This window comes from Marmota flaviventris, chromosome 3 (assembly GCF_047511675.1).
Source record: "Marmota flaviventris isolate mMarFla1 chromosome 3, mMarFla1.hap1, whole genome shotgun sequence".
NCBI lineage: Eukaryota > Metazoa > Chordata > Mammalia > Rodentia > Sciuridae > Marmota > Marmota flaviventris.
Genome location: NC_092500.1, coordinates 64,625,181 through 64,638,626, shown reverse-complemented (window position 1 = coordinate 64,638,626; position 13,446 = coordinate 64,625,181). Strand labels below are relative to the sequence as shown.

The 13,446-nt window shown below is 50.4% G+C and overlaps 1 protein-coding gene across 2 annotated transcripts; it reads right to left on the bottom strand.

Moving 5' to 3' along the window:
• Positions 1 to 6,886: 6,886 nt before the first annotated feature.
• On the bottom strand, positions 6,887 to 13,109 carry LOC114103942 (keratin, type II cuticular Hb5). Of its 2 annotated transcripts, none has more exons than XM_027949823.2 (9): positions 12,690 to 13,109; positions 10,900 to 11,108; positions 10,292 to 10,352; positions 10,057 to 10,152; positions 9,240 to 9,404; positions 8,876 to 9,001; positions 8,311 to 8,531; positions 7,440 to 7,475; positions 6,887 to 7,073 (listed from the first exon to the last, which is right to left on the bottom strand). In XM_027949823.2, exons 1-9 carry the CDS (start codon positions 13,107 to 13,109, stop codon positions 6,887 to 6,889), a joined length of 1,521 nt encoding a protein of 506 aa, XP_027805624.1. The 2 variants fall into 2 exon arrangements, with proteins under 2 accessions (XP_027805624.1, XP_027805623.1); XM_027949822.2 differs by having other exon boundaries at positions 6,887 to 7,080; positions 7,444 to 7,475.
• Between the last annotated feature and the right edge of the window lie 337 nt (positions 13,110 to 13,446).

Here is a 13,446-nt window from a genome sequence, read left to right as displayed (position 1 = left end):
ACGGGTGTGGGTCTCTGGATGGATTGGGTCTCTGGGGGGCACTGGGTTTCGAGGGGCAAGTCTTTTTTCTTATGGCCCAAATGTCAGTTTAATAACTTCCCATTTCAGGAGTATAGAAGTAATTCTCCAGTTTCCTTCTTATTAGAGTTGTGATTATTCATCAATTGTAAACCTTGGGTTTGGCAGGGAGGTAGGTAGAGGCATGCTTAGCATATGGGAGCGTCCTCATGCTCTGCCCTCAGATAAGAGGGGCTGCAGATGCTGCCTCACATGGTAGGGGTATTGGGGGATGTGGGACTAGGGTTACAGGGAAGCCTCTCACTTGATCTGAGAGATTGGATGTTCCCTGAGCCCCTTACTGGGCCTCTTATGTATTCATATATCAGAAATAAATGATTGGCTGAGGCTCATCAGCTGAGTGTTGATTCTTTGACATCGTGTTGTGTTTGCACATGAGTTTTCCACAGGACTCCTTATTTCTTCTTGTGTGCTCGATTAAATGTCAGTGGCAAAAGGCTATCTCCTGGGGCTGGGGATATAGCTCAGTTGGTAGAGTGCTTGTCTTGAATGCACAAGGCCCTGGGTTCAATCCCCAGCACCACACACACACACACACACACACACACACACACACACACAAAAGCTGTCTCCTAGCAACCGAGTGCCAGCCTCCTTCATCGTTTCCTCACCCATCCAGAGTCCTGATTGTTTTGGTGCTTGTCAGGATATGTTCCAGGGATGACCATTCACATCAGTATCCCTGTGGGTTCTGGGCTCCATCTAGACTATGACTCAACAACTCTAGGGATGAGCCCAGAAATCTGGATTTTTACATGCTCCTGGAATATTGCTGTGCCAATTAAAGTTTGAGGATCACTGGTTCATATGGGCAGAGGGAAGAAGAGGGTCAGATAATTCTGGTTATGGTGAGTTTTCCTCTGATTCTGCAGGCGAAATGAGTTACTCCCTCTGTGTTCTTCCTTTGACTTTGCTGAAAGGTCAGAGCCACAGCCTGGGCCACACACACCAGAATGGGGTGTGGGTAAGGGGAACCTCTGTTCATAAAGCATCTACTAAGCATCCGGCACATTATGTACATATTTCATTCATTCCTCACAGCAACAGTATTATTATTCTATTTTCTAGATAAGGAAATTAAGGCACAAAGAAGTGACTTTATTAAGGTCATACATCTGGTCCAGGATCCAAACCCCATTTAGGGAATGCGAAGTTCAGATACCTTTCCACTGAATTCTCTAATTGTTCCTGCAGGGTCAACATTCTGGCTCATCAGGTACTCCTGGGCAAGGGATTCTACCTGACTAGTTGTTGATACTTCAGGGATAAGAAATGAAAGGGGACACGGAGGGCATCTTGGAAGCTTTGTACAAACATCTCCCCATGGACTCTGTTCTCTAAGAATTCTGGATGGATCTTACAATGGGGCATTTAAGGCAGGCCTTTTGGGTAGGGACAATTCCTTTTTAGTAGGTAGTTCCCCGATGGCTTGGACTGAGGTCCAGGGTGAACTCTGCTTCTGGCCCATTCCTGAGCTGAGAGTCCCCAGGAAGTGTCACCTGGGGAAGACTGAACAGAGCCTCCTCTTGTCCAGGGTGACCAACACTGGATATGACGTGTTGATGAGAGGGATCTCAGGTGGGAAACTTTGTTTCTCTTCTTGTATTGGAAGAACTCTGCTTTTCTCTCCTTATTTAATTTGGAACCTATTTTTTTTTTATTAGTTGCCCAAAGCATTACAATGATCTTGACATATCATACATTCGATTCAACTAGTATGGTTGTATGTATAAACGTGGCTGTATAACCAATGTGATCCTGCAATCTGTACATGTGGAAAAATAAGAACCTATTTTTTTTAAAAGATTTATATAAACCTGGCTGGGTAGAAGATATTTTGCCACAAGAATACATATTCGATCTCAAGACAGAAAAACCTTTGAAAGTACTCCTGGGCAATGCAATCCCGCTGACATCTTTGGATCATGTCTCCAGGGTCCTCATTGATCAGGTTATTGTAAGAAAGTTCACAATTTCCCTCTGAAGGTTCTGACTGAGTCTGCTTAGATGAACTGACAATGGACAGGTTAATAAGAGAAAATTCATATGATTTATTAATGTGAAAATGTGTATGGGAGACACAGACAAAATCGAGACTCAAATAAAGGACCAGATGGTTGAAGCTTCAGCAGCATTTTGAGCTACAGAAAGAAATAGGGGCTTGAGGTTCCTGGGAGGTGGCAACAAGTTACGGGAAGGTGAAGGGAAAAAATGTACTTCAAACAGATGTTGTCGTATTACGTAGATAAAATGTCCTCGGTGCTCTCTCAGAGTTACTTTTAGAAGAATAGATGAAAAGTCTGTGGCATTGGTGACTTTGAGTTTTTACTCTTTTCTGGGGGTTAATTTTTCCTGGTTATTTGATGAGAATTCTACTGAGGGGGCTTAAGAAAGCTGCATTTCTTTTGAAAGAAGTTTCCTCTGCCAGATAGGGGAGAAGAAGATGATCAAGAGACTGTGGGGGTGGGGGAGAAGGTCACAGAGACTTTGATTCCAAGTCTGTTTCTCAAGCTCAGCATGTCAGGGGGCGCTCTTTGGAGTGTTGTTTTCTGAGCCCTTCTCAGTGCTTTGACCCAAGAGGACTAGGGTCTTTCTCAGCAGGTTAGTGCTCCAATTTTCTTTTGCCTCCGGCACCAAGAGGGTCTCACAGGGGGCTATATCATGTTCTGAATCCCACCAGGTTTGGGGTAGGGGCAAAATCAGGTTGAAAGGGCCACTCGAGTAGCTCTGAGTCCCATAGAACACTTGCTGTCCTGGAGTGAAGGATCATGAACGGGAAAGGGTCTGTGTTTCCTTTTTGATGATGGTGGTGGTGATGGTAGTGGTGATGGTGATGGTGGTAGAGGTGATGGTGATGGTGATTGTGATGGTGGTGGTAGGGGTGATGGTAATAGTGGTGGTGATGGTGATGGTAGTGGCAATGGCAGTAATCGTCATGGACGGTGTGTATTTACCAATTTGTGCTTTGGGTGTTTCCTTCATTTTTAATGTATAAGCTTATTCTTTGTGTGCTGCCCTCTCACCCACATCCCATGCAGGCGACGGAACTGGGGCTCCTCTTGGTGAAGTGGGCTGGCTGTAGAATAAAAGCTAAGAAAGAGAAGGCGGTGAAAAAGCCACAGGGCACAGAAAGTAATTTTTGAAAAGCAAGGGCAGGATGGCGAGAAGATCTTGGGGAGCAAGCTTCCACACTAGAAAGAGAGAGGGAGTCCACGCTTGCTTTATTTATATGGGGAAACATCAAGGTTTTCCATGGAATGTTGTTTGACAAAGGAAGGAGGTGGGCAGACAGTTCCCAATGGGTTACACCCAACTCCGGAGCTACGAGAGCTGTCTCTAATAGAGTGAAGACAGAGACCTCATGCCTTGGGTGATCTGATGCACATGGGAGAGCTGGGATAGTTCCCAAGGGAAAAACCTAAGTCTCCATGGCTTGGTATGGAGTGAAGACCCCTCAAGTAGCTCACAGGTGGCTCCCCACATGGCCCCTACTCTATTCCATTTCCTGACTGATCACTTTTCACCATCACTGCCCAGAAGCAGTGAATTACGGTGGACACATTGGAGATCTCGCTCTCTTTTGCTTTTTTTTTTTTTTTTTGGTATTGGGGATTGAACCCAGGGATGCTCTACCACTGAGCCACATCCATAGACTTTTTGTCTTGCTAAGTTGCTTAAAGTCTTAGCAGATAACTGAGGCTGGCCTCAAACTTGCAATCCTCCTGCCTCAGCCTTCTGAATTGCTGGGATTACAGATATGCACTACCACTCCTGAATGGATCTCTTGGTATTTGAACAAAGAAAAAATGCTCAGGCATTTCCAGGGGCACAAAAGTGTCTAGTGAGATTTGAGGAGGAGAAAAGTAGCACAAGGCAGTGTGAACTAAGCCTTCTTCCATTGCTGGTTCTTCCAGATAGATACCCATATCCAAGAACAGCAGAGCTTAGTGTTAATGTCCTAGTTGCTGTAATCTTCAATGAACAAAACACCCTCTAATGTCTTTGTTTCCAGAAAGCAGTAGTGATGTGAAGAGTCCAGATAAGGGATAATTCCTAGATGGTCATTTCCATGTCCATGTGGAACACACTTTGTAATTTCCTCAATAATGTGCTTAATTTGTGTTTCTCATGATGCTTGGGTTAGGTGAATACTAAAAAGTCACATTTCCTGAGATCTCAAAAATTGAAGCAAGCACCAATCCAAGACCCTGGGGCCAGGAGAAGGAGCCATCTTGGGAGTGTTGGTGAGGACAGCCAAGGCAGTGGGGAACTGAGACTTGGTGGGGGAGTGTTAGTGCTTTAGGAGGGAGATGACCAAGCCCAAATTTGTCTGTAGATTTGGAAGGGTTATAATCCATACTTTTCAAATATTTGGAAACTTTGTCTTTGGGGAAAACATTGAATATTTAAATAAGAATTGATTTCAGACAGAGATGAGATTTCCTCTGATGAAGATGTTAGCTTGGTTTGTGATGTTTCAAAGGAAAAGAGAGCCTAGGAAAGAGATCTAGACTCACTCCCACAGACAGTCCTTTACTGGGGCTGCTTCTCTTCTGACTTTTCCTTAATCTCTCAATGTCAGATCACTTGACTGCAAACATTTCATTTCTAATTAAACTTCAATCCTTAATTACTTGGATCGTTCCTGTCGCCTCCCTTAGGGAACAAAGCTTTTACAGGGAGAGAGATGCAGGAACCCCAGAGCCTGAACCCAGAAGAGTGCGCTCTGACTGAATCAGTTGCCTCATCTGTATACCAAGCATGTAAATGTATTAAAAAGCTTATTAACATCTTCCAGATCCATCAATTTAACTTTGTGTGGTTCTTTGTGTGTGTGTGTGTGTGTGTGTTGCTAAGGATTGAACCCAGGGCCTTATGCATGTGAGGCAAGCACTCTACCAACTGACCTATATCCCCAGCCCTCTATTTGACTTTTTAGTGCATGGTGTCATATATTTTGGTTATCAAATCTAGCATTTTAGTTTTTCTTGATCCACGGTGACATAGTTGTTTTACCTAAGCATGTGCTCACTCCAGCATTTCAGATCCGCAGGAGGTGGCTGGGCTGGAAAGACCTTAACCCTCTCCTCTCACAGTCCCCCAGAATGATGCCCAAATTGTGAGAGAATCTCTAAAACCTGGCAGTCCTGGCAGAATTGGGGCTCAAATCTCTATCTCCTGACACTTTAGCCTTTGGAAGTTAACCTTTCCTGTGGACAATGATATACCCTAAATTGTAAGCATGCCCTCAGGGACAAGAGAGCCAGGAGAAAGAAGAAGGACAGGCAAGAGTCGGAGGAGGCCTGCCTGGGTGACCCATGAACGTCAAATGCAGTGGCAGCCTGAGTGCCTAGAAGCTATGAACCCAGAAGAGCTGGGAGACAGAATAAGAGATCTCATCTTAGGGCTGGGAGGGGATGTGTGTGGTGAGGGGAGGGCTGGCAGGCAGGGAGCAGAGGAGAGTCCTGAGAAAAGACCAGCTAGAGGAGGGGCATGGGCTGGCCCACGTGGAGGTGAAGAGAGCGGTCCCAGGAGCCTCAGAGGGTGGACTTGCCTCACTGCGGGCAGGTCCAGGTCTGGAAGGATCTGCCCTGGGCAGAGGGCTTGGACGTGGCTGAGGAGTAAGTGGGGAAAAAGGAAAGGGAGGGAGTCGCCACTGGTTTAAGAGGTACACCTGTGTTGGGAAGTCATCTAAAACTGGCAAAGGGGGTAGGGTTGTGGCTGCTGAGAGGGGTTATAGGTATAGGGGTGCTGGGGCTGTGGTCCAAGCCTACAGGGACTGAGGAGGACCAAGTGGAGTCGGGCAGTGGAAGTGGACAGGAAGAGGCATAGTCATGGGAATGGTGGCAACAGGAGGAATCCTGAGTGGGGCTGGACTGGGATTGGTTGGCTGGTCCTGGGGCAAGAAGGGAGCAGAGATTCTGTAGCTTACAAGATCACATACCCTTCTTGCATTGCAGCAGCATTTATTGAAACATAGATTGAGACAACCCAGAAGGCATGGCACCCACAGACAGTCATAACCAGAGGGGACCCAGGAAGTGACCTAACCTTCTCCATCCGACCAACTCTGCATTGGACAATCCCCTTTTTCTCTGGGCAGGGGGAGATCTGGAGCAAACATGGAGCCTTTGAAATGTATAAAGGTGCACTGAATAGCAAGACCTGTCCAAAGTCCCCTAACCAGGGGTTACAGGCAAAAGGATTTCCACCATAATGGGCCTCTCCACTGGGAGGTCACAGGAGGAGTCTGGCTGGAGCAGGTTAACCCAGAAGAACAGTCAGCCAGAGAGACAAGCAAAACACAATAAAGAATAAACAGGCAGGGTCTTGCCCAGAGGCCATTCTTGCTGGCAGTATAGGGAGTGCTGGGAGTGGGGCCTCCTCTGGTTGCGGGAGGCCTGGCTGGGTGGTTAGGATCATGCCTTGACCCAGGGGAAGGCTCAGCTTCCATGCTGTCCAGCCCTACAGGGTCTGAGGAGGACCAAGTGGAATTGGGCACCCAAGTGCAGTCAGGTGACTGGTAGTGTCCCAGAGAGCTTGGTGAATAATTCAATTTGGCCACAGGTATTTGGAGCTAGCTGGAGTTAGGTGAGGGCTAGGAATGGCCCTCTAAAACTGAAGCCAAGAGGAGAACTAGGAAACAGCTCCCTAAAACAAGAAGGTGGAGGAAAGCGGCCCAGGGGTTTTTCCCTCTCTAGGAACATCTGGAAGATTCTGGAAGCAAGCACACATTTTTCCATTCACACATCATTCAGTGCTGGGGTGGACACCGGTGGGGCAGGCGGCTTGGCAGGAGGCCCCCACACTACGCAAAGCGGACTGACCGGCTGCTCGCGCAGCTGAAGCTGGAGGAGCGGGGCTGGCAGGGGCTGCAGGAGTCGGGGGCCATTACTGTGATGCTGCCCCCGGTGGCTGAGGGCCCAGAGGTGATCTGGCGCCCAGGGGTGGTGCTATATGAGAGGCCCCCACAGGTGACTCCACCACGGGAACTGCTGACACCTGTGGGACAAGGAGACACGGAGGGGTGAGGGGCTTGCTGTGATCATCTAGTCCACCCCAAGATGGGTCCAGAGCACTCCTCAAGGGGGCTAGTGGTCAATGGAGGGGCCCAGTTCCTCTCAGCTCATCGGGAAGGAAGCGAGGACTCCTGGACCCTTTTCCAAGCCTGCAGCTCACTAAGGCCACCCATAAAGGGACTCAGCTCTGGTTCTGTTCTTCCCTTACTGGTCTTTGGTGAGAAGCCAGGGGAGAGAAGAGGTCCTCTCTCAGTGGGGGACAATTGAGGTTCACTGGCTTAGGCCAACGGGTTCACCTTTGCCCATCACAAAGCCACTTTTCTGGGGAGTTTCAAGCAATACTTACAGACATTCACGGAGCCCACACCCTCGCACAGCCTGGGGGGAAAGAAAACTCCATTAGTTCTAGGCACTGAGTAGAATTCTTGAGACCCACGGTTGCTTGGGGACAGAAAGTCATCCTGTGTCCTGTGTACAGAGTCTGTTCCTGAGGGGGTCCCCCAAATCTCACTCTCTTTAATGGCTCTCCCTCCATAGAGACCAGCTCCTCTGACTTTTAGCCTGAGTGCGGGTGGTGGTGTTTAAGAGAAGACCTTCTCTTGCTGCCTCCAATCAGATGCCCGTGCCCCCCCCCCCCCCGCTCTCCCCGCCCCCAGCACCGGGTTTTCTAAGGGAGCTCTTGGCAGAGCAGAATCCAGTGCTCTAGTGTGTTGAAGAGCTTTGGGGTGGTGCAGAGCTATGTGGGGGTGCATCATTGTGTGATCAAGCCCCGAGCAGCCATCTGAGGAAGCTTTGCAACAATAATGGGTTTTAGAGGCACATGACTTAGGTGCAGGTCCCAGCTGGGCTGAGCTGCTGTATGGCCATGGGAAAGGCGCTGAACTCCGAGCCTACTTCTTTGTCTTTGGATGGAAAAAATGAGACCCACCTCATTGGATGGTGACGGTTATAAAGTGAGTGCTTGACACAGAGCAAGCATACTATTAAAGATACTATTAGATACTATTAAAGCCTGCCCAGTACTACCCTGGTCAGTTATGGGTCACGCTTGGACCCAGGACAGTTCACTCTGGGAGACCAGGGCCTCCACCTTGTCCCATTCAAGTGCTCCTCAGGCCTGACTCTGCTTGCCCCAGGCCTGGGCACACTCAGGGCAGTATAGCTGTAGACGGGCCTTCCCCTTCTAAGCCCATAAGGTCTTTCTGGGACTCACCTGTGCTCCTCGCCCTCCAGCAGGCGCCTGTAGGTGGCGATCTCGATGTCCAGGCCCAGCTTGGAGTTCATCACCTCCTGGTACTCCTTGAGCAGGCAGGCCATGTCCTGCTTGGCCTTCTGCAGGGCGCCCTCCAGCTCAGCCAGCTTGCAGCGGGCATCGCTCAGGGCCGCCTCGCCCTGCTGCTCTGCCTCGGCCACAGCGGCTTCCAGCTTGGCACGCTATGGGGTGGAGATGTGAGGCAAGGCTGAGAGAGAAGGCTCAGCTTGTCTCGCCTGAGCTCATGAGGCTAGGGCAGGGAGAGGGAAGACCTGCAGAAAAGGTCGGGGCCACGACCAGGTAGTTCATAGGCTGGAACATGATGGAGGAGTGGGGTGTGCTTTCACCTTCCCACGGATTCAGGGTGCCTCTTTTGGAAGTCAGTGGCCTGCTCATCCCAGCCAGAGTGCTGTGCAGTATGGGGGAGCCCCTGCCCTCTCTCTGGGTCCTTGCTTCCTCCTGGAGGCAAAGGACCTGGCATTGTAGCCTGCTTGTGCTGAGTGCTTGAGTATTCCCTGTAACCTACCTGGCACTTGGCATTCTCAATCTCAGCCGTCAGCCTCTGGATGATGCGGTTCAGCTCATTGATCTCCTCCTTAGTGCGGCGCAGGGTCTCCCCGTGCCGGATCACCGTGGCCTTCATCTCCTCGCACTGGGGGAAGCAAAAATGCTCATGAGGCTCAGCATGGGAATCCCACCCTCTCGGGATACCAAGGATGCCTGACAGGTGGTACAGTGCTCAGCCTTGGCAGCTTGGCCCTGCACCCAACCTGACAGCTGTCAACCCTTACCATCTCTTACCATCCTTCAAGTAAAAGAAGCCTTTTCTAATAGGCAGTTCACTTTCTTCCACTGCCTTGTCAAGGAGGCAGGTGTCCTAAGTCACTCACCTTGGTGCGGTACCAGGACTCAGCCTCAGCCCGACTGCGACTGGCAACATCATCATACTGAGCCTTGATCTCAGCCACAACGCAGTCCATGTTCAGGTCACGGCTGTTGTCCATCTTGACAATGACTGAGGTATCTGAGATGTGGGCTTGGAGAACGCGGATCTCCTGTGGGGCCAACAGGCAGTGCATTTGGGTCTGGTGCCTGACCCTGGCTGTGTGCTCCCCCAGGGAACCAGGCTCGCTCTTGGGCGGGGGGGCTGATCAGGAATGCCGTTTGCCTTCTCCTTCTGCTACCACCTCCATCCACACATATAAAACAACAAGGCTGGAAAGGGCCCTAGACATCATGTCAGAACAGCCTCTGACTTCACCATGGGAAAACCAGGGCCCAGAGTGTAAAATAGGCCTGACCCAAAGTTACCCAGTAGGGGAGCAGGTTGTGGTGCCCAGGGGAGTGATTAGTCCACTAGTTAAGGCCCCTTCCTATGTGGGAACCCCCACCCCACATATACCTCTATATTTAATCATAGACCAACACTCCACCGACCAGTGTAGACATGACACTCCAACCCACAGGGGTGCTCATAGACCCCGGAAGCTATGCACACACATACACTCCATTGTTCTCATACACATGAACACAGATGTGGCCCAGGCACATACACCCCACATACCACACCCTACCCTGGTCCCCTCTCACATGGGTGCCCTTGTTCTTTTCACTTGGAAACACCACATGCATACGCACCCTACCCCAGCTCCCCCAGTCTTGCAACCTCCCTTCCAACAGCCCTGGCTGGTTGGCAGGTGCCCTCACCTCTTCGTAGAGGCGCTTCAGGAAGCTAGATTCCTCCACCAGGGCCTCCACGTTGGCCTCCAGGTCTGATTTCCGCAGGTAGGCGCAGTCCACATCCTGGCATTTGAACAAAGAGGAGGTGGGGGAAGGAGGCCAAAGGAAGGACCTTGAGTCAGTGTGGTTCTGTGCCCAGTGCTGGAGGTTGCACAGATGGGTCCCCTTCCATCCCTCCCTCCCCTGCAACCAGCCCCCTTACCTTCTTTAGAACCACAAACTCGTTCTCAGCTGTGGCTCTCAGAGCCACTTCCTCTTCATACCTGGAGTGAGAGAGAGAAAGGCTGGGGCTGAGAGGTCTATTCAGCTCCTGGCCAAGCTCTTCCAGGGGTTGAAAAGGAATGAACCCTCTTCAGGTATTATCTTGTCGTCTCTGTCATCTATTAGTACATGGTTCATGGCTAGCTCTGTCCCAGCCTGGCTTCATTTCACCCAAGTCCTCTGCTTCTGGAATGAGATCAGGAATGCACATTCCACCCCCAAGCCTAATGTTTGTGCATCCTGGATCCAAAGAGAGCGAGTGTTACTGTCAGGAGAGCACGAAGCCTGCATCAGAAAGGGAAGCGATGACGGCTGTAGGACTCTCTGGGCTTCCTTTATTTACTTCCCTGGAGATTAATTCCAAGACTCACAGGGCCTCCTAGGGGTTGAGGGGGAGCCCAGGAATTTGGGGAAATCTAAGTCTCACCGCTCAGCCCCGCTGGGTCCCAGGAAGTCTTGTTAAGGGAATCTTTAAGAAACTGTTACACAGGGCTCGTGGGCAGAACCTTCTAGATCTCCCTTTGAGTTGCCCTGGGCATAGGCACTCACTTCTTCTTGTAGCCCTCCAGCACCTCCTGCACATGGTTGAGCTCCGAGGCCAGCCTCCCACTGTCAGCCTCCACACACTCAGCCTCCCGCCTCAGGGTCTCAATGTAGCCAGCAAACAGGGGCTCCAGGTTGCTCTCACAGCAGCGCTGGTTCTGGTAGAACTGCCACTTGGTCTCCAGCAGTTTGTTCTGCTGCTCCAGGAAGCGCACCTGCCATTTGGGAGAAAGAAAGAGACTCAGGGCGGGGAACTGGGGAGGTGTCTGGTACCTAGAGCTCTCTGCTCTTGGATGCTGGAAGCTGAATAGGGTTGAGCCATGCAGTTGAGTATCTGAGGCTCAAGGGACCCTGTTCCCAGCACTTAAGGGAGTCACTTGATTGACCTAGGCTTGGCTCAAAGCCAAAGTTCTGGTTAAACTTTCTGCCACTTTAAGTGGGCAAGTTTTAAAACTTTTTGGTATTAGGTTTTCTCATTTCTAACACAGAGCTAATAGTTGATGGAGCTGTGAAGATTGAACCAGTTAATACATGTAAAGTTCTTAGAACAGCCCCTGACATGTATTAAGTGCTCAGCCAATTTAACTATTATAATTACCAGTTTTCCTTTTATTCATTTATGCAACAGACACTTAATTTATGCAACAAACACTTAATTGCAACAAATACTTACTATGTGGTTCCAGGGCCTGCACTGGGACACACACATCTTTGTATCTAGGTCATCTGTCATTTGATATCCTGTGGATTATCACAGTCCTGCAGGGGTAGACCTTGTCTTGCTCATATCACAAATGGGGAAACTGAGACTCCCAAGGTGTGAAATGACCAGCTCATGGCAAGTGATGGAATGAGGACTCAATGTCCCTTGCATCCCTGTCCACTGTCTTCACCTGCCCACCCCAGTATGTCTATCTAGCAGCTTATCTAAACTCTCTCAGCTCCTATTTGTTATTATAATACTCCAGTGGGTTATTTTCAGGATTAACTAAGATCTCTAAAGAAAAACAGGAAGGTCACTCCTTTGCCCCAGAACCCCAAACCTGATCCTTCTGCTGGGCGGGAAGGTGGCTTCCCGTCTCCCTCCCACACTTCCTGGTCTGTGCAGCAGTTCCTCACTCTGAGATACTGGTGGGTCTCCCTCCAGCCAGGCCCCTGCCCAGTCTCCATTGCAGCACTCCATCCGTGAAGAGGCTGCCAAGCTTGGGTTAGTTAACTGTCACTCACCCACTACTGTCTTTGGAAACTAATAATAACAGCGAGCAGTTATTGAGCCTGGACTATTTGCCAGCATTTTCTATGCAGGAGCTCATCAGTCCTCCTAACGAGCAGAGGAGGCGGAACCTGTTATCCAGACATATAACCTGTCTGGGGCCTCACACTGCTGACTGGCACAGCAAGTTCTTGGGGGAGGCAGTGTGCCCTGAGTGGTGCCCATCACTTCACATGCCATTGGGCCATGCACCATGATGCCTTTTATTCTCCTCTTTATCTCCTGCTCTTCCCACACTCAGGGCCCAAGTCCAGTTTTTTAAGGACAGCTCTGTGACTGCCATTCTCTTGGCTGCAGAAGCCCACACAGCCTGACCACCACAGACACAGTTTCTAGACCACACCTGGACCTCATAAACTTGGCTGGAACAAAGTGATGGAGATGGATCCTTCTACCTGAATTGGTCTGCGTTTCTTTCCCTCTGCGGTTTCCAACCTGGCAGCCAGCCTGTCTCCCCAGCAGACTTTTCGAGAGAGGGCAGGGCTGAGGTCTTCTCTGCACCATCATAGGCCTCAAAACTGACCTTGTCGATGAAGGCAGCGAACTTGCTGTTGAGGCACTTGATCTGCTCCTTCTCCTCATGCTTCACGCACTGCGCGTTGGGGTCGATCTCCAGGTTGAGGGGCGTGAGCAGGCTCTCGTTGACCGACACGGTGGTGATGCAGGGAGCGCTGGGTCCGCACACGCCGCCGGAGCGGTAGCCGAAGCTGCGGCCGCAGGACCCAGAGCGGAAGCCCCCAATGGCCATGCGGGGTCCGCAGGAGCCCAGGTTACCAAGGCTGCGGCTGCTGAAGCCCGTGAGCCCCCGGTAGCAGGACACTCCCCGGTAGGGGGTGGCACTGATGCAGCAGCGGTTGCCAGTTTTGGGGGCCACAGCTGAGCAGGAGCTGAAGTTCCTGGTGACCCCACATCCTGAGCTGATCCTGTAGGAGCGGCAGGACATCGTGGGAGTCTGAGCAGAGTGTGAGCGGCTGTGAAAGTCAGTGCAGGCTGCGGAGCTGAGGCTGAGGATCCTTCTGGTCTCTCTGATCCTCCCTGATCCTTTTATTGGTGGGGAGAGCTGGGGTTGGCTGCATAAAAGGAGTGAAAAGCCATTTTATGTTGTTTATTGGCTTGGGGAATTTTCCAGCAACTCCCAAGGACTCATCTTAAAGGTGAGCTCAGCAGTGATTCCGGCACCGTAAAAGTATTGAAGATGTTATTAGGGACACTGTACGTTTGCACTTTTCATCTTCAAAGCTCGTTTACACACATTAAGTAATTAATTTTCTCGCAGTCTC